Source organism: Centruroides sculpturatus, unplaced genomic scaffold (assembly GCF_000671375.1).
Source record: "Centruroides sculpturatus isolate CEXI.00-Female unplaced genomic scaffold, Cexi_2.0 scaffold711, whole genome shotgun sequence".
Classification (NCBI taxonomy): Eukaryota; Metazoa; Arthropoda; class Arachnida; order Scorpiones; family Buthidae; genus Centruroides; species Centruroides sculpturatus.
Window position 1 is genome coordinate 385,576 of NW_019384941.1, and position 22,155 is coordinate 407,730.

General features: G+C 28.1%; 1 protein-coding gene across 1 annotated transcript in view; it reads right to left on the bottom strand.

Moving 5' to 3' along the window:
* Positions 1 to 22,155, bottom strand: part of LOC111632129 (CREB-binding protein-like) — a 68,959-nt gene that overhangs the window by 25,657 nt on the left and 21,147 nt on the right. The window contains exons 5-6 of the mRNA XM_023376498.1: positions 12,796 to 13,147; positions 376 to 493 (exon numbers count right to left, since the gene is read on the bottom strand). Of these exons, the coding sequence (XP_023232266.1) occupies positions 376 to 493; positions 12,796 to 13,147 (470 nt within the window). The remainder of the gene's footprint in view (positions 1 to 375; positions 494 to 12,795; positions 13,148 to 22,155) is intronic.

A 22,155-nucleotide genomic window follows, 5' to 3' on the forward strand; every position in this document is an offset into this window, starting at 1 on the left:
CAAAAAAATATACGTATTTTGGAAATGTTGAGTCGAATTAGTCTAGAATCGATTAATTTTATGAAAGAAAACCTTTCAAACAGCCGTAGTCCGTAAACTATGATTCCTACAAAATTGATTCATAAAGAACGGAACGTATCTACCGTCTTATAGGGGGATCTACTGTATAGTGAAACAACCACATTCCATAACAAACAACAAATTAGCAAAACATTGAAAAGAGTTTTAAAATACTAATTAATCTCTTATGAACTAAAGTAAATAACTTCAATTTATATTATTATTTAAAATTTTAAAACTTCCCATTTTGATACAAAAATTGTTTTATTTATTTATTTTAAGAAAAACTGTTTCTTTTCAATTCATAAAACTCACCCTGCTCTTTGCAGAATCATACATATCTCCTTCAACTTTTTTGGCATAAGAGACTAGATTAATCATTCTCTTGTCTTGCAAAGCAGACTGATCAGGCATTGGAAATATTGCTTGAACTCTAAAGACAAACATTATAACCACATCATTATATTTTTATATTTATAGTATGTATTATTTTAATACCTATCTTAAAAATATTTTTGCAATAATAAGGATAAAAAATACACTTTTTAAAAAAATCATTTAAATTCTAAATACATTAAATAACAGCCTTACTTTTGATCTGAATTTCTGTCTAAAGAGTTTCTGTCTAATACATCTGGGATTGTTCTGTTAAGGAAAGCAGTGAGGATATCGATAAAGGGGACAATTCTTAACACAATAACAGATATTACAAAAGGGAGTTTATAATTTTTTAAATTAATTTTTACAGGAATTGAAAATGTTAGATCAATGAAACAAAAGATATAAAAATTTAACTAATTCATTGCATTCCAATTTTAATAATCACGTTCAATAATACTCTCCATTAATAATTTGAAATATTTAATTTAAATTCAAAATAATCATTAAAATTTCCTTATTTTGCTATTATATTATATAAACTTAAATGTTATTTAATGAATAAAATTTAATTTGAAAATGAACAAACAATATATCAGCATTTTGATTTCTATTATTTAAAAAAAAATTAAATTCAAGCTTATGTCAACTCTAACAAAAATATTGATGTAATATTTTAATGAATTACTATAGTTTTTGAAGTTAAAATCATTTCAAAATAAACTGAAACAGCTTTAACTTTTCAGTTAAGAAATAAATGTTTAAAACTAATATTTTCATATTATATAATTAATTTTACATTTTATAGAAAATCATAATTTGCATTCAATATTACTTCAATATTATAAATATATAAATTACACAAAGATATTGATTATATATATATATATATTTTGTAGTAACACATAATTGAAATTAAAAAATAAAGTTTAATTTAAGATTGTTTTATACTCATTTTTAATTATAATTAAACTCATATTTTATAATCTAGTACAGTGCTTCTCAAACTTTCAGTATTCCTGGATCAGTTTTCTTCATTCCAATCCCTTGTGGATCAGTATATTTTGTGAAATAAAAATAATTATAAAATGAAGAAAGCACAGTTCAAATGCAATTTTTTAATTTTAATTTTTAGACAATAAAAACAAAAAAACTTTGGTTATAATCATTTTGAAAAAATGGGTTTGTTGGGCATTATGTAATTTTTCAGGGCAATTTTGATTGCTGATCCACCTCTGACATTAAACATTTAAATAATCACAAAAAGTAATAAAACAACATTTTCTAAAAGACAGTTTTATTAATGTAATATATAAAATTATGAATTTTAAGTAAAATCTCACATCCCAGTAATAAACTGTTTAGGGACCAATGCTGATCTGTAGTTTGAGTAGCACAGATCTAGTATACAACAATATTTATTTTTTACACTTCTATCAGTGTTAATTTATACTGCCATAAAAAGTGACATGTAGCCATTTCCTCCAGATATATGTACTGTACATACATACATACCTAAAAGATTCTACTTCAGAAAATATATCTGGTAGGGTAATATAAAAAATAAACCAAACTTTTAATATAAATATTATTATTATGTTACAAGTATTTAAAGAAGACTACCATCAAAATAATGATATGCATCAAAATACTTCTGAAAAGTCACAAATTCAAATCAGTACATGAAAGAGAAAAAAATGCTGTGGTGATTGCACTCAAGAAGATAACACAGAACAGGCTACACAACTATTTTAATAAATGGTTGCCATTTTTAACAGATGTATGTAGATGCAGATGTTCATTTTGGTTAGTCTTCTATAAATATTTGTACTGTCAGTATAATAAAAATTATATTACAAATTTGGTTTATTTTTGACTCTACCAAGTATATATTTTAAGAGAGACAAAACATCAGAGGATTTATTCTTATTACAATTATATTGAAAAATTCAGTTATTTTTCATGTCTTATTGCTAGATCTATAATCAAGAAATAATCAGTCTAAACATATAAATCAGAAATAGCTCTTGAAAATGAATAGCAATACAAAAAAACTGTTTATTGTAGAAGAAATTTGATCTATAACTTAAATTTCTTTTCATTCTGTGTTCTAATAAGCTTTATTATAAAAACTAATGAACTCATCTTAATTTCAATTTTATATAAACATATTTATTATATTCTTCCTAATTTTTATACATCTAACAATAGACAGATCATCACTTGAAAAAGTCCCCAAAAATATATTTATTTTAAATTCTTAATATTTAAAAGCATATAAATATATATACAGACAATATAAAAAAAGTAAAAAAATAAAATGTTTTGAGTATTTGCAAATAGTTATCTTAAAATATCTATGGACAACAACTTCAATTTTAATAAGATGATTCTTTTTGTTGTCTTTATCTTATCACAAACATTGATTGTATCTAATAAAACCACAAACCATTATTTAACTGTTATTGAATAATTTTATAATCAATACTAATTTAAAATCATGCTTTTTGAAGTTAATTTTCAAAACATTTTCAATTTTAAAAATTGCAATAACAATATGAAAAAATAATCATCACCAATTTTCAGACTTGAGTAATACAGAGGTTGAATCAGTTAATACTGGAAAATTTCTTATGCAAATATGAACCAAATCATGTGGGCACATAAAAATCAGCCAACTTTCTGGAATATTAAAAATTTTTTTTAAATGCCAGGAGGAAAAACAATTAGGCCAATAAAAATAACAGCATGTTGGAAAGAGGAGCATCTGTGGACTTGGACTATCCAATGCCAAATATAGCCTTTTCAGGATAGTAAAAAAGTGAAAAAAAAACTGGCACACATAAATTGGAACTACATACTAAACACACAAATTCACACCTAAATGTTAATTCCAGCAGTAAATAAACAAAAATAAACTTTAATATTCAAACATTTTTGGCAGTCTTTCAGAGGCCCTTGTTGGGAAAAATGCATACAACCAAAAAAAAAAAACAGTTCTATCTTTTGAAAACTTTTAGTTTTCGAATATAGCTGTGTTCTAATTTTTAAACATTTAAACGCTTTTGAATACAAAGATTGTTACATATTACAATATATAAATAAATTGTTTTTTAACTATAAGCTATAAATAAATTCATTAATAATATAATATATTGTGTTGTAAAAGTTAGCCTGATGTCTTAATGTATAAACGATGTTTGATAAGGAAAATTGTTTCTTTTACATTGCCTACAGCTAAATGCATAATTACACGTCAAAAATTATTGTTATGCTTTGTGGTATTGTAAATAGTACTTCCACAATTGTGGAACTGGAATATAGTTGGAGTTAACGCAACCTCCCTTCATGCTCGCTATATAAAGTTTATTTTTGCTCATTTACTGCTGGAATTAGCATTTCGGTGTGAATTTGTGTATTTAGTAAAAAAGTGTTCAGAAAAAGTTCTCACATAAGTAAATCAAGTATAGGTAGTATTATTCAAAAGTGCAACTGGGTGCTTCAGGAAAACTATATGCCTCCTAAGAAACAGCAAAGATGTTATCCCAGCCAATCCATTCTTTAGAGAAGACCCAACAAATCCATGCCAGTATTCTCAAGAAGAATCCTGCTACACAAAGTAGTTTGTCCAAAAGACTGAAGCTTGTGAAAATATCACAAGCTACAGTGAAAGGGATTATTTATGAATATCTTAATCTTGAAAATGTGCACAAAACCAATGAATACACAAAAAGTTGTGCTCAATTTTCTAAAAAAAGGGGGGGCAACATGTAGCTCCAATCTTGTCAGGCAGTGCAGTGTGTTTTCTTCAAAGAATTCATGACAACTTGAATTGTGCTTATGGCAAACTTATATCATCCATGTGAAAATAAATGCAAATATCAATGCAGTCTACTTTCAGATCAAGATTATGGGACAGCANCAGATCACACCCCGCCATCTAGTGATGGCGTTAGAAGCATACATCGCACGAACTGGACGATTTAAGTAAGGGAACCTGAGAGTGGGGAATTCGGAGAAAGAGCCTAGAAAGAGCTAAAATCTCCATATTAACAAAGAAGAAGAAGAAGAAGAACAGTGCACACTCGGTAAGTATTCCTACAATTTTTTGTTTATAGCATAGTTTATACGGATTATTCCCAAAAAATTATACATGTTTTGGAAATGTTGAGTCGAATTAGTCTACAATCGATTAATTTTACGGAAGAAAACCTTTCAAACAGCCGTAGTCCATAAACTTCACACGTGTCGGGCTGCGATTGGCTCGCGTATTTAAGGATTCCTACAACGCAAAATTCGTATAACGAGGAACGTATCTTCACGTTATGGGGGGTCTACTGTATTTTTACTCAGAATCACATAAATCACATTTGAAAATTTAACATATTACAGCATCATCTGTAAATCATAACAAAAACCTTCATAATTATAATGGGAAAGTCGTTTTATGCCAACCACTGGCCTTGAATTGAAACTAGATAGCCCAATAATTCAATGTTAACTCACTTATAATTAAAATTTTTAAAAGGCAGGCAAATTTATGAAACAAAAATTAATGAGATTACTAAAAAAAATTTTAAATAAATTTAAATTTGATTATCTTTTCGAAATTTTTTCGAAAAGATAACATAACGGCCTGGCTAGATAACATCAACACCTGGTTTCACATGACAACAGCACAGTGCTAGACAGAGAACAATATCAAAATGAAGTCGCAACCGCCATTCGGCAGCATTAAAGAAGAAGAAGATTATCTTTCGTGCAAAACAACAAACAATTTCTATAGTTATGTTTTAGCACAAAAAAAATCCAGCAACGAATTGCTTAACTTTTCCAGCAACATTTAGTGGCACCATCTGTTATATTTTATTTTAAAAACTTGTATTTTTAAATTGTTATAATATGGCAAAAAACTTAATTTTGAAGGTAGGGATGGGTTTTTATAAAACATTGTAAATGCTGATAATGAGTAAAATCGTCATTAAGTCCAACCTTACTGACGTTACGACACGACCACCCCTTTATATCCAAATGTTCCCCTCCATTGACCCTTTAACCATCAAATTTTAATAGCATTGATCCTCTTAATAAACAAATCTCCCTGCAAAATTTCAGATATTTTTGACAAAAAACACAGGCGTTATTAAGCTTCAAACAGAGTGAACAAAATCATTCCCACACACAAACATACATACATTCATACAGAAAAAAAAATCCTAAATTTTTTGCATTTGTTGACATTTCAAGGTCCCAAGCCCAAAAATGTAAAAATCTAATGGTCATTTTTGATCAATCATTATACTTTCCCTCTGTTATATATAACAGCAGCCAGAAAAATAGTGTTGCAATTAATTTAAAAAATTGTAATTAAGGATTCAAAAAAATGCAGGCAAAAATTAAATAAATAAAAATTATTTAAAATAATTAAAACTCTAGCTTTTACACCAAAACCAATTAAAAATTAAAACAATATTTTTAAAAACTGTTTAAAAGTTATTTTGAAATTTTCCAATTGTAAATCAAATGTAATTTTTAAGTTTATATTATTTGTGTGCAGTAGTGATAAACCATTTTGCTTTTAGTATATATTCAAAATACAGATTGCTGGTCAAGCCAGCCCAATACTGGCACATTGGAAACCCTAAAATCATCCAATCTCCACTAAAACTGGGACAATTAGTATCAACCAAGTACAATCTCTCATTGCTCTGACTACACAAAAAAAAGTTTGCCGTGATAGATGGTGCCTCATGTATGGGGCGTTGGGTACTCTCTGCTTTTTGACACGAAAGTTTCCAATATTTAATTTACAATAAAGGAAATAACTTTCTCTAGTAGACAATACATACATAATGTGAGAAAGGACTGATTATATAAAAACACATTATGTATGTATTGTCTACTAGAGAGTTATTTTCTTTATTGTAAATTAAATCATCCTGGCTTAATTTTAAAAAATTTAAATAATATTTAATTGTTAATATTGTAATTTAAAAAATTTTTAATCTTCAACTGAAAATGATTACTTTTCTTATAAAATGTGGAGTAATCATTTTTAAGAATTGGAAACCTTGAAGAGATTTGCTCAATTCCCAGAAAATGTCCAATTTTTCAGATTACAGTTAATCAACCCATCACTACATGTATACCTCGCCTTACATTGGTAATTTGTTCCAGGAGAGGCAACTTATATCAAAAAACGACTTAAGTTAAATTTACTTGTCACTAGGCTAAACCACAAATAACCATTCCCAGTTCTGTATTTTAATTATAAATGCATTTTTAATAATATATGATTAATAAAAATCTATTTTAAGCTTTCAAACAAATAAATTTTAGTTTTTATTACAGTACAGGAAAAAAGTAATCTAAATTTACGAATATATGTACAGTACGCACATACTTGTAAATATACATGTTTACAATTTGGCGATGTTTACAGTACATCACGGACTCTTTATTTGTGAATGTGGTTTGCTCTAAGACATTATAAAATATGATGATTTTGTAAGGTTAAATAACAAATACAGTTATTAAAATTATTTTGCAATAGTAAAAAATAAACTAATTTATGTTAAATTTAACAATAACGAAGGCGCTGACAATGAAGCTAAACAGTAGATATTGGAACTACTGTGGAAAATGCCAATATTGAGCTCTTAAAGACCGCTAAATAAAATGACAACACAGAGTCACAAATGTTTTCATATTTCGTTCTCTATGATTTATGATGATTATATTAACATTTACTGTAAATGTATGTATTTTAATATGATTTTATGTGCTTTTAACACTTTTCTAGTGATATTATGATTTCAATATTTGTGGTGGACAGATGTAAAGTTGAATAAAATGACTTAAACTTCATTTTTATTTTTCCATATATTTTTTTGACAAACGACATATAATCAACAACAACATAATTCAAGATATACCTGTATACACAAATAAAAAAATATAACCACAGATTTCTTTTTAGCTTTGTTTTGTGCTCCATACTTAAACTGCAAATACAGTCTCTTCCTCATTTTGTTTGATTTGAAAATCATTTAGAACATTACTATGTTTTTTTGTAAATATATTTTATTTAACTATTAACTATATTTAGTAAATTAATTAAGTCTTAACTTCCTAACTTATACAACCTTGACCTGAAAATCATTACTACAAATTTTTCTTAAAAAAGTAACAACTGTTCCCTTAGAAATTTGTATCAATGTAAGTTGACTGTATATATAATTGATTTAACAATCTCGTAAAGAATAAAATATATTAATTTTGTAGTAATTTTCTTACAAGTACTGTAAATACTACAACATAAAAGTATGTACCAGCTGAAACATAGATAAATGAAACACTATATATCAGGGGTGGCCAACTTTTGTATACATAAAATCTACTTTTTGTCTTAAAAATGTGTCACGATGGATTTGTTGTTGTAGGCATAGTCTAAGTGGTGAGGGGGAGGTGTGAAATACATACTATGTTTAGATAGATAAGAAAAGCCACAATTTAATTTAAAACATGAATAAAAGGTACTTACATTTTAAACAAAAGAAAAATTGAAACTCAACATTGTTACTTTTGGGGACCACCACTTACTTCTCCCTTCCTCTCTCTACCATGTCCCGACCTACTCTCCCTGTTCCTTTTCCGGCCTTTCTTTTTTTTTTTTGGTTTTACAATCCTTTGTCTACATTTCTTATTTCCCTTTTACAACTGTACACAAATGAATTGCACTTGGACCGACAAAACCGCATCTCAGGGAAGATGCAAAGGTCGAGTATCACTACAGTCACATTTGCGTGTTGCGTTACGTTACAAGTGTAACACATCAAGACAAGACATCGTGAGTGATCGACTTGTTGGCCACCCCTGCTATATACCATGCATACAATCTTCCAGCAAATAATGTGCATTTGAATTAAATATAAAACAGAACAACCTAAAAGAGGCAGAAAACATTGTTTTGTATTTAATTCAAATACACATTGTTTGATGGAAGATTGTATGTATGGTATGTAGTGTTTAATTTGCTGTAAATACTAATAAGTAAAAATAAAATAAAAGCGTCATAATGAAATTAACAAAACTTCACTAAAAATCTGCTTTGAGAAACTGTAAAGTGAACATTTTTACTTAAAAAAAGTTTTCCAAACATTTGCAACACAATACAAAGAAGAAAGAAAAATTATGGCAAATAATGCTATGCAAAATGCTGGTAGAGTTATTGTACAGTTCTTACTTTATAAGTACCAGTATATGTAAGGAAATAAGAAAAAATAGTTAGAGAGGATAGTAATGCTTTTTCTGAACGAAACCAAAAACAAAATAGCTCAAATGAGAACACATTAATTAGAAACAATAATATTTACATGATTCTATTCGGACTGTTAGAAAAGATTGAGAGAGAGTTAATATTATTTGACATTTTAAACCTAGAAAAAAATCCTTATACAAAAAGGTTGCTAATAACTATCATACACACAGATACACACATTATATAAATTGTGTGTGTGTGTGTGTATAATGTATTATATATATATTATATTTTTTTATTTAAACTTTTATCTAGTATTTTAGCATTTTATTAATTATTTTTCCTCTTATCATTTTTTGTTATTACAATAAAACCTGTGTGAACCAAAATCACAATGTAATGAATGTTTTTCATTTTGGCAGATTTCTGTATTTTTTTTCTTTTTATTTTTAAACTTCACCAGATATATGTCATACAGTTAGGTTCATTTTATAGTAAAGTCACTTTTATATAGGCATATACATAAAAAACTTTTTATGTATATGCCTATCCAAATTAATCCAAAGTGAGTCCAACTAAAATATATATATATGAATACAACATTGAAAACTATTGTAATTCAATTCTAAAAGTTTCTTGTTATTCTCAAGAATTTGTGCTAAGAATTAAAATACCTCTGAATACAATCCTTATGAGTTCACACAATAGCAAACAAGTCCAATTCAAGAACCAAAAACTAAGATCTTGCTCTGTGATGGAAATTTTAATCAGATTACAGTAAATAAAAAGACATTCTGTGGCTTAACTTTTTTTAAAAATTTTAATACAGTGGAACCTCAATATTCATTATTAATCTGTTCCTAAGGACCTAACAAATATGGAATAGAAACAATTACGAATATAGAAACAATTTTTCTCATAATAAATAACTAATATTCAATTAATCCGTTCCCATCCTGAAAAAAAGGTACAAAAATAAAAATTATGTTGTTTGTAAATCTTTGTCTTTATTGTACTAAATAAATACAGTATAGTGGTAGAAGGAAAAGAACAATATTAATATAGTATTATTGTTTAGAAGAAGACATATCAATTAAAACATTAGGCAATTCCAATTATGATCATGGGGTCTGTTTTACTGATTCAGTAGCACTTGATTTAATAAAGAACTTGTCCAGTGTTGTGTGTTTTTTGTCTGCTTTTTAAAACTTTTCTAAAGTAGGCAATTACATTATCATTGAATTCATTTGTATTTTGGTTGACTATAGCAACATTTGGATGCCACTTTGGAGCAAGTGGAACTTGGTTTCTCGCATTGATTATTTTTCAATAACTCAACAACACACACGACAACACACAGCTAACTAATACGGCTAGCTGATTGGCGATGGCGTGCAACTGTAGTGCCACTTCCAGTGTTGGGAATGACGATGAATACATAAAATACTGACGAATATGAAAAAATAAAAGAAGTCATCAACATGTGATGAATATCGAATATTACGAATATAGAGGTTGACAAATATATATAGAGGTTCCACTGTACTCTAATTAATCATAAGTTTCAATCTCTGTAAGTAGTAATAATGTTAATCAGCTTGTTCACTAATACTTGGTACTAGTTAGTTACTAGAAAGATTGTGGTTCAAGTCAAAACATATTGCAGTACAGTACATGTTTACATTGTGCAATATATCATGAGATTTATAAGTATATTAAACAACCTGAAACCCAATATATATATAGATACATAGCCAAATGATCACCTTAAATGCTCAGGCTATATATCCACTAATTTTAATATTAACACTAGTGACGCAACTGGTAAGCGCATCACACGGCAAGTAGAGTTTGCAAGTTCAAGCCCTGCCCCAGGCCAGTTCTTTTCTTCCAAATAATTCTAAATTATAATTATTAATTTAGATAAGAAATGGTGCCTAATGTCTAATACTAATTTTCTACTAGTGGTAATTATTAAAATTAGTGAATTTATAGCCCAAATATTTAAGATAATCATTTGGCTTGTATCTATCACAAGACAGGTTGTAAAATGGCAAATGCACTCAAGAACAATGGTGATCAGAAATGGTTAAAAAAAAATTTAAACTATTTTAAAATCTTTATAGAATGTTTTATAACACTAAATAATTATTTTGACTTTAATTAGCATTGTGATTGCTACCATACTTTTTTGGGGGAAGTGGTTGCTAGAAATCCATATGAGATTCAATCCAAAAGAAACTTGGGGAATTATTTTAGAAATTTACAAACAAATTATGCTGCTGATAGTATATTCCATGGAAGAACAAACCTACTTCTACAGTATTATGATAAGCTATTATGAACACAACTATAAAATTCTATAGGCACTTTACATCATTTGAAAAAGAATTTAATAAGTAAATAATTTCTAGATTAAAATAGTCTATTTTTACAATGTCGTTCATAAATGCATAAATAATCATTATTTTCATAAAATACATCATAATTTTAACCCAAAACACAAAAAATGAAGACATTTAAGCTGAACTTCTACTCACGATGCTCAACATTCCAATCATCATTGTCAAACTTCTAGGCTTCTAAGATGGCAGCACTAGATGTTCTAAGTTCATGTTTTAGAGATGAAAACTTTGGCCTCAACCTCTCTACTAACTACTCCATACAAAGTAAATTGATAAAGCTGTTTACCTTATTCTCACTGATTTCAATGAATTACATTTGCCAACTGTTCTCAAGAACTCAGTTCTCAGAAACTCATTCAATTCCTAAAAGTAATCAATTCTGCCCTTGATTAATTCCAACAAGGACTAATGTTAAGAAAGATTATGTTTTTATGTAACCTTGTCATATGGTTTCTGTTTCTCCAAAAGTATTTAAGATCATTCTTGGAATACATTTTGTCATGATCTATGGTGACAATGTTTCATACTTGGAGATGATTTTACTTCTTTGTCAACAAGCGAATTTTTCTGCTTTATTCAAGTTTAATTCTGCTTTATTCTCTGTACCCAGAAATCTATTCCATTTCCATACCACACAGATTTCAAGTTTATAGTAAAACTTAATGTAGAAATTTGCTCCATTCTGAAGTTTTTTGTTTTTAGGTATATTTTCATTTTATTCAGGTTTTACTATATTTTTGACAAAGATTGCTTTGTCAGTGTGTCTCTGTAATGCAAATAGCTTACAATTTAAAGCAGCTATTAAATTATTAAAGTAAATGAATATTATTTTTGTAATATGTTATATTCAAATTTTTTTAAACAGTATACTTTAAAAATGAGCACATGAATCACTTAAAGATTACATCTAATTAATTAATTAATCCATAAAAAAATATTTTGTATTTGGTTTTTACAAATATAAAAATCTCAAAAAAGAGAAATTATTTATTAAGATAAGTCATCTTTTTATCATTTTAAAAACAAAGAATTTATGAATTTCTTGCTGCAATTTTATAAAAAAATAACAATAAAAGTATGAAGTATTGATGTGAAAAAAACTAAATATATAAATTAATATATTTTTTACACACACCAGAAGTACTATTGTATTTGTCAATGAAAAATTTAAGTTATTAAACATTTTCCTTTGTTAAATATTTTTTATCAACCCACAAAATATAATAAATGATTTTATGGTAACTATTTGCAAATACTGTAAGGCATTAACATCAAATAACAATACACATAGTACTTACTTTTATTATAATTATAATATTGACCAATTTAAAAACAGGTAAAAATCTATTGTTAAATTGGTTGATTTCAGGCATTCTTAATAAAATGAGACACAATTCAAATATTTCAAAAAAAATTTTCATAGATAAATTCTAAGAAATGGTTGTCTTAATATAACTTATTTGAGTTTTCTTCAACATTCAATAAATAATTTCTTCCAGAATAAGTTGTAGTTATTAAATACTAACATAAAGTGTAATTTCTTACATATTAATTTTCAAATAGTTTTTCCAAATAATTTTAGAGCTAGTTATATTAAGAATGTTCCCTAATCTTTCATTATGGTAATAAATAAAATTTAATAGAATTTTTGCTATTATTAATAATTAATTTAAAAATATTCTTATTACTTACATTTTTTGTACTAAATGGTTCCTTAAATCTCTTGTCACTGACTGATGCCATTCTTTATTGCCTGGTGTAGTTTGACCATGAATATTGGAAACTGATTGTACTGGTCCAGTAATTTGATTTGGTGAAGGAGGTAACATGGATATTCCTGGAGCTTTCATTTTACCACCTAAAGGCAACTGATTATTATCCAAAGAGACTGAATAATTTTGAGAAAGTTGATTTACTCCCTCAGGACCCAAGGGGCGCATCTGGTTTTGAGTCTGAGGTGGAGTTTGAGCCTGAAGAGATTGTTGGGTCTGACCAATATGATTTATAGTTTGTGAAGAACACTGGCCAGGTGGTACTTCATTTACTGCAAATAAATAAATTATTATTCATATATTTACATATAAATATAATATGCATTTAAAAAATACAATAAACTTTATACTAAAACATACACGACTCCACTCTGGGATATAAAACAAACACTGAACCAATTTCCAGTGAGTATAATACAAAAACAAACACTGTAGAAATATTTTCCAACTCCTTCAGAGTTCTTCCAAATGTGACAGAACAGTTAACCAACAGAATGTTATCAGAATAAACAGCTATTTGTCTTAATGTATGTTTTCTTTCTTTATATTCTTCTTCTGAAGTCTCTCTCTGTCGAGTCAAGCAGTAATCCACTAACATCTTGTTCCAATAACATTCCATTAGGTAACAATTCTGTTGTCGTTTGCTTTTGTATTATAGTATTTTCGCAGAATGACCGGCATGCTGATTTATCTGGGGAGACCATGAAATCATATATTTCCATATGGTAAAAACTAACATACTGATTTATCTTGGAGAATGTCAGTTTAAGTGAGGTTATAGATCTCTCTCTAGAGAATGCATTAAAAAAACAAAGACATTACGTCATGTAAATATGAACCCATTTTTTTTCTAAAACTTGAAATTGTCAGTGTTACATCAAAAACTACAATTATATGTTTAATTTCTTCATTTGTCTTCTAACAACATAAAATACTCGTGGAATTCTAAAAGTGCTTTTTTTTATGTGTATTTTATTATTTGATTCAAAAACGCAGAAATAAACATATTAAATTTAAGAAATGCACTGTAAATTATCTCAGCTTACACCAATTAACATTGGCTTTGTGTGAAATTTGAGAAAAAGATGTTATTTTTAAGGTTGGGATAGATGATCAGTGTAGCCCACAGTGACCAACTACTATTACTACTAATGAAAATAAGTCATTAATTGTTTTATTGTCTTGTAACAAAAACTCTTCCTGATTTCAAGTCCATCAAATTCCAATGTTATAATTTTATTGTACTCAGAAGAACATATTCTTCAATGTTTCATTAACAATTAGTTTTGTTATATTTGATTAATTTTATATTTTAGTCACAGTTTAACTGGCACGCTGGTTGCCCCCATTTTTATGTAGCATGCTGGTCATTCTGCAAAAATATGATATATGCACCAGAAATTGGTTCAATTTCTGTTGTTAAACTTTATACAATTTATACTACAAAATTATAATGTGTTCAACTCCATGCTAAATATTATATAATACTAGATACACACACTGTCAGATGGCATTATGAAAGTATAAAAATTTCAACATGATAGCACATCATATATATATATATATATATAAAATGGACGTGTATGTCCCTATATTTCACTTTTCTGCCAAAACTACACATCTCAAGTGAATGGTGTTTGTATGTGGTAGTAGCCCCAAGTCTCCGTTCGTGCACTATGGGGGTTGTGTCTTGATAGCTAAAGGGTGCAGAAGATATGAGGCTGAAAGTGGTTGAAAGTGGCTTTCTATTTCGAATATTATGTTCGAATTTGTTCGAATTTAATTCGAACAATATTCGAATTTGAATTCAAACATAAAATTCGAATATTGGTTCGATTATAGAACGATTGTAACGTTCCAGAAACGTTGAAAATAGTTCGTTTTACTGGACGTGAACAGGAGACGTTCAGAAATAGAATCGGGACCAGGTCTCTTAATTAGTCTAGAAACGGGGGACCTAATTCTTGCATTCTGTGAAAATGGGTAAGATTGGCTATAATGTAATTATCTTAATCCTCACTATCGTTACTTTTTGCCAACAAATAAAAACCCAGTGAAGCGGGTCCTTACAGCTAGATTCTAGATTACTTAGAAAAACGGTCGTTTATATATAAAAAACAAAAACTATATTACAAACTTGTACAAACAAATAAAAACCCAGCAAGCGGGTCCTTGCAGCTAGTTATCCATAAATCATCAACAAATTGTGAACCATAATTTTCAAATGTCCTCTGGATTATTATAATCTTCCTTCTCCCATTATGCCTCTAAAATTTATCAAAAATTTAAGTGGCCCAAACTACCAATAATATCTATATTAAATATACAGATATGTTTCCTTGGATGTGATAAAATTACTAAAATGGCAAGGTACAAAAAAACATTACATTTCATTGTTATTGACCATAATATCATTTTAGATTAAGTTGCTATGGAAAGTATTTTTATGATGTAATAACATGTATATCCTCCACTTTCCTTTTACAAAATTACAATACTGACAAAAAAAAACCTCAGATAGCATGTCATCTCTATCAATCTCTAGCTTATTCTTCAATAATAGGAAACAAAAATTTTTTTATTCTTATAATTATTTTATATTAGTAAGCTGTAATTATAATAAGATTTTTACATTAAAAAGTTTTCATGTTGACAATACATACATAAATTTATGAGCAATTGAAATAACATGTGTGACATAAAAATAGCTTGGATAAAACAATTTCTGACAAGAAATACCTCAAACAGTACATTAAACAACCTGTTCCTAAATATGTAATTGTGCTGACATGTGATATTTCATTTTTTCTGTATTATTATTATTATTATTATTGAGGTGTATTAATTTAATAAAAATGGCACCTGATAACACTACGTGTTGACATGTGAAGTAATCCTCATCTTCCATACAGAAGGCAAATCATTAAGACAAATTGCAAAAGAAATAAAAATTGACAAATCCATAATATGGAGCATTGTTTTAAAATATCAGAAAACTGGTAAAATTAATCAAAAAAATAAACAAACAAACTGAAAAGCCAGTAATTATAGCAAGGACTGATCACAAGCATCTTCATGAAATAATTTTTAAAAAATTGAGATGCATCACTCGGTGAATTAGTGAACAAATGGTATAAGGTTACTGGAAAAGTTTTTTTTTTTAAACTTGTCATATTCATCTTCACAAACTTTGCTACATCTTCTATCAGGTAAGAAATAATAATTATTTTTACTTAACAATTATGACATGATCTGCTTACTTAGACAAAGGCAAAACCATTTCTCACAAAAACACAAACAAAAAACGACTTAAGTGGGCCAAAGACTACCAATGCTAGACAAAAAACAGTGAAAGCAGGCTGTTTTTAGTGATGATATATAGTTTGAAGTATTCATTGGAGGCAACAGAAAAAAAGTCATCAAAAAACAAAAAGAGGTACTCCATTGTGACTCTCTACAATACAATGTAAAATTCACAGCAAGCATAATGGTGTGGGTTGCATGTCAGCCCAAGTTTTGAGAAATTGTGTTTTATCAAGGAATCAGTAAATGCTGCAAAATACCAACAAATTCTTTAAGAAAACCTGCTACTGTAATTTAAAAAAATTACAATATCAAAGACATTTTATTTTCCAGCAGGATAGTGCAAGTTGCCATACTCCAAAAAGAACCAAAGATTGTCTGCCCCAACATAATATTAACATATTAAAATGACCATCGAGCAATCTGACCTCTCCTCAATAACAAATGTGTGGTCTAGAATTTAAAAAGTATTAAGATAAAGTCCTCATGGAAGTGTGAATGATTTAAAGCAAAATCAAGTAAATTTGGGATAAAATCGTTCCAAATAAGTGCCAGATTCTTGTTGATACAGTGAATGATCATATGAAAGTTGTTATACAAGCCAAAGGTAAAATAACTAAATATTAATATACTGCCCAAAGTATTTTTTGTCAGAAATAGCTGTCTAAGCTTTTTTTGTTGCAAATGTCTTTTTCCAACTGCCCATAAGTTTTTTTATATACTATCAACATAAAAGATCTTTGATTATAGCTGAAGATTTTTACATTAAAAAGTTTTCATGTTGACAATACATACATAAATTTATGAGCAATTGAAATAACATGTGTGACATAAAAATAGCTTGGATAAAACAATTTCNTTTGTTGCAAATGTCTTTTTCCAACTGCCCATAAGTTTTTTTATATACTATCAACATAAAAGATCTTTGATTATAGCTGAAGATTTTTACATTAAAGTTTACTAATATAAAATAATTATAAGTGTAAAAATTTTTACTGTTTTATATTATTGAAGAATAAGCTAGAGATTGATTAAAATGACATATCAGAAATCTTTCTGTCAGGGATGTAAAAGCTTTAGAACAGCAAAAAATAATTATAGATGCACTGTTAACAGTCCTGTTATAACAAAATATATCACTTAATACATTATCTTTAACATTTCTTAATTTAAAATATTTTTCTACCATTGAATTGTATAATAATTTTAATCTATCTACAATTAATTTAAACTAAAAATTTTCAGAAATATTTTTAACAAAGACAAAAACTAAAACAAAATGTTCTAAATGTTTTAAAACATGTTTTAAAATGTTCTAAATGTTCTAAAACATTTCAAGTAGTCACTTGATGTGACTACTTGAAATGTTTTATTTGCCTTGTGAAATATAAACCTTGTGTAATTTAGAAACTATTTTTTTTTTAAATAAGTAACAGCAAAGCACTATCTATTGCAGACGCAAGAGAGATTTTTAGATAAACAGAACATGGAGATAATGAAGAAACTGTCACACCAAGAGATGTAATGTTCCAGGTTACATCAAAATTCACTGTATTATAGCATCAGAAGATATAACTGAAGAGACAAAGTAATAATGAAGAGATCTCATTTCCTGTATCCATGAATACAGACAGTACAAAGGTAAATAGTGCCTTATATATGAATGGTGTTCAGAATAAAAATAAAGACCTGTGTGAATGAATCACCAAGTCCAATTATATGCAATACTAAGAAATAACAGAAACAAATGACAATTCCAAAGTCTAAGAGAAAAAAAATTTTGCTCTATCTACAAATGGAACAACATAGCAAATGATGCTGAAAATAAATTCAAAAACAAGAAAGACATAAAAAACTTTAATCACTATTCAGATGTTTTAAAAAATGTTTAGCAAAGAAGCTATAAACCTTACAGCAAGGGAAACAATAATATTTGCTTTAAAAGTTAAAAATGATCCACTTTTACATTATCTAGAGATGAAGACATTCCTGAACATATTTTTACTCAGTAGATACTACACATTCTCAAACAAATGTTGGTTCTAGTCTGAAGATGATGTCATTGGTGTGAAAATGATAAAAGACACTATGTCAATAAACAAGTTTAGAGAAAATAAAAGTTGTATTCATTTATCAGACAATTCATTAGATGCTCAAAACCAAGATCAGAAAGATTTCAAAATGAAACCCAATTGACATGGTAAATACAAAATTTATGCTGTTTGGGATATTCACCTTTGAGTTCTCTGTTGATGAGATGATAGTAAAATATTTTGGTTTCTGTTGCAGGAAGTAGTTTATGAAAGAAAAGCCAATTACAATTGGGTACAAGCTCAGGGTGATATGAAATCCAGAAAGATACTACTACAATTTCTTTCTCTAGACAGGAAGAAAGAACAATCATAACAATCCACTAGAAACAGCTCCAACGAAGAGAATGCTGGAAATTGTAGAAGATTCAAATAGTTATGTTGTTTACTTTCATAACTTTTTTCCAGTTAAACTATTGGCAGAATTCCAGCAGACAAGTTTTAGAACAATGAAAACTATTCAAGAGAATCAAACCAACAGATACCATGTTGTAACTTCAAGGAGTTGAAACAGCCGAGAAGCAGTCATTACTGAATATTTCTTAAAGTTAAGAAAATTTTAACGGTAAAAAATGTAATGATAGATGAGCAGTTTTCATGACTTACAAATCATCAGACAATTGCTACATTGCTTCATTGTCATTTGCTAAGTGATACAACAGACAAGAGCACAGGAAAGTCTTCATATCTCAACCTAATTTAATCAATGCCTATAATAAATGTATGGGTGGAGTTGATCAGCGCTAGTACATTGAAAAGTATGCCACCACCATTAGATGCAGTAAGTGATACTGGCCAATTTTTTACTAGAGTGCTGGACATGGCTGTAGTCAACCCTAGCATATTGTACAATCTCATAAGAAAGAAAAAGAAGTAGTTGCCACTTGTTTCCTTCAGGAGAGAGAATGCAATTACCTACTTGAATACAATGCATGGAAAGAGAAAGAATCAAGTTAAAAGGCTTCAAGTCAGGAAAATATCAAGAGGATTCCAAGGTATCAAGTTTAAAAATAAGAGACATGCTGCTAAAGAAGAACCACTATCAACATCAAAATAAGAATTTAAAAGTAAACCATGGAAAATGTAAGGTGATCCTGCATGTAACATGTTTTCCAAAGTACCAAAGTCCATTCTATACAATAATTAATCAACATTAAAAAAATAGTGTACAACCTGTTATAAGGCAATTTTGTCAAATTTTATTCTAAAATGTAATGCATCACATGTATACTCCAGATACCCAGAGAGCCAGTTATATGAAAACGAATTACAGAGAAAACACAAATCTATTCATAATCCTTTATTTCATAATTTTTTAATAAATTTGCAAATTTTTAAAAAATTTAAGAAATATTTTGATGTCAATAACTTTTTAAATATTAATATATTTATTTTGTATTAACATGTTAACTACCACATTAGATTGTATGTCTGATACCACCAAATTTTTTAGTAGTAGTTTCAGACATACAGTGGAATCTTGCTTAACAAGCACCTTGCATAATGAGCAAATCAAATTTTTTAAAAATGACTTGCTTAACAAGTGAAGTTTCGCATAACAAGCAATGAGAAAAGGGGAAGTCCCAGATTGTGCACATGCTCCATCATGCTATTATGTGATTTTTTGTTCTCTGCAAATTGAATTTGCATTCTAGGTTGGTTCATTCCATGCTAGAAAAAAAGATGATGATGATTCACTCTCCTTAACAATGTATATTGTGTAATTTTCTTTGAATAAACATTATACGTAAAATACCATATTTACTCGCGTATAAGACAAGGTGTAACTTTAAGATCAAATTAAAGAAAATTAGATTTATTAATACAATTCTAAATTTAGTTTGTTTAATCACAAATAAATTATCATCAAATGCACATGTTAAGGCAAACAACCATGTTTTCTTGACGCTATCATCTTCATCTACTCAGACTCACTCTCCGAAGCTTCGCTACAATTCTCCTTGTTTTTGCTCTTACTCCACAAAACACCATCCTCTGATCCATTGAGTGGATTTAAAATGAAGATTGCTTTTCCAGCACCTGATATCCATGTAGCAAAACCAAAAGCTTATAATGCATGTGACAGGAAGAAGTTTATTTTTAATGATTCAGAATGTACAAATATTCATTAAAAATAACTACATTTATAATCATTGCTAAGTGACCAGCTATTTTCGGATCATCTCTTTAAAAGTGACATTCAACTTGACCTCGATAGCACTCTGCTATAATGGCAGCATGAACTATACACGGTTAACAAAAATTATTGCAAAAACGCAAAGGATCCTTCACTCGCACACATAGGACGACCTAGGTTTTTGAAGCAGTGAAAAATGAATAAAAACCTCATCTTATATGCAAGTAAATATGGTATTTGAGTATTTTTTTGGCATGGAACGCATTATCATATTTTACATTAATTTCTATAGTAAAAATTGTTTTGCTTAACAAGTGTTTCACATTATGAGTAAAGTTCTGGACCAAATTATGCTTGTTAAGTGAGGTTCCACTGTATATGGCTGACAACCTTAGATTTAGTCAGAACCACATCAATGATGCACAGTTAACAATCTATGTACATTTATATTACCTTTTAAAAGTATGATATCTGATGCTGAAAATATCATAAAATGTGAAAAAAATAACTAACTAATGATAGAAAAAACTATATTAAAAACAGTAAATAACAATTATAAAATTATAATGATTTACAGTTTTCAAACATATTCCAAACACAAGGAACTGCAAATGGCAAACCCTTTGTGTTTGGAATGTATAGTGTAAAGATTTCATAACAATACTGAAAAATCTCTCTTTTTTCTAGATGCAACTCATCCTTCTGTTTTCTTCAGTTTCATGTAATATAAAATGTGCATTCTTGCTATGTAGAACTTATCACACAGGAACACTATTTGATGAATAAATTGAATTTATTTTGTACAATGAAACAGATATGAACTTCAGGCTATTTGCCTTTCTTCAGTCCTTATTGTACAATTGTTAAAACTAAAATGATATTTACATGTGACTGTATTTAAAACAAAAGTGAAGGGGCAAAAAAACTAGTAAAACTAAAAATTTAAAAGTTAAAACTAGCTAAAAACATATAAAAACACAAAATGTTAAAATGAGTACAACTAAAAAAAAAAAATACAAAAATAATCCATTGTACAAAATAAAGTTTATTTTATTCATCAAATAGTGTATCTGAGTGATAAGTTTTACATAACAATTTTGTGCTTACTTCCAAAGAACAAGAGAAAAAACAAGAAGCAGTCAAGTAATAAAATGTACATTCTTTTTGTGTTTTCACATTTTCATCTAAATTAGTATTTAATAAGCATAGACTATTCTGATGAACTTGATTTAGCAAATGCACAGCTATCAACAAGTTTCAATAAATCAAATTGAGGCAAAGCAATGGAATAATAATATCATCAACAAATGGCTTAACATTGCTTCTCGGTCAATAAAGTAACTTACTGAGCAACATCAGCCATTCACAGCACAAAAAAATGCTTATAAAGCTAAACAAATAAGAATAAATCATATAATTCATCAAGAATATTTATTTCAGTTTTATTAAACAAATAAATCAGTAATTTTATTTTGCCCGAGGTTATTTTTAACTCACTTTTTTCACTCTAGTTTTGGCAATCAATGTATTAAATAATTTATTAATCATTAACAAAATATATTGTTTATATTATATTTTGTTAATAAGAAAAATTTATTTATAGTAGATTAACAGCTAGACATGCCTCAAGAGTCACATTTATATGACTTAAGTCAATATTCATAATTCCAGTCAAATGATCACCCTCTGGCAAGAAATATTCTAATTAATACAAACAGAACAAACATAAATAGCCTTGTTTTAAGAACTT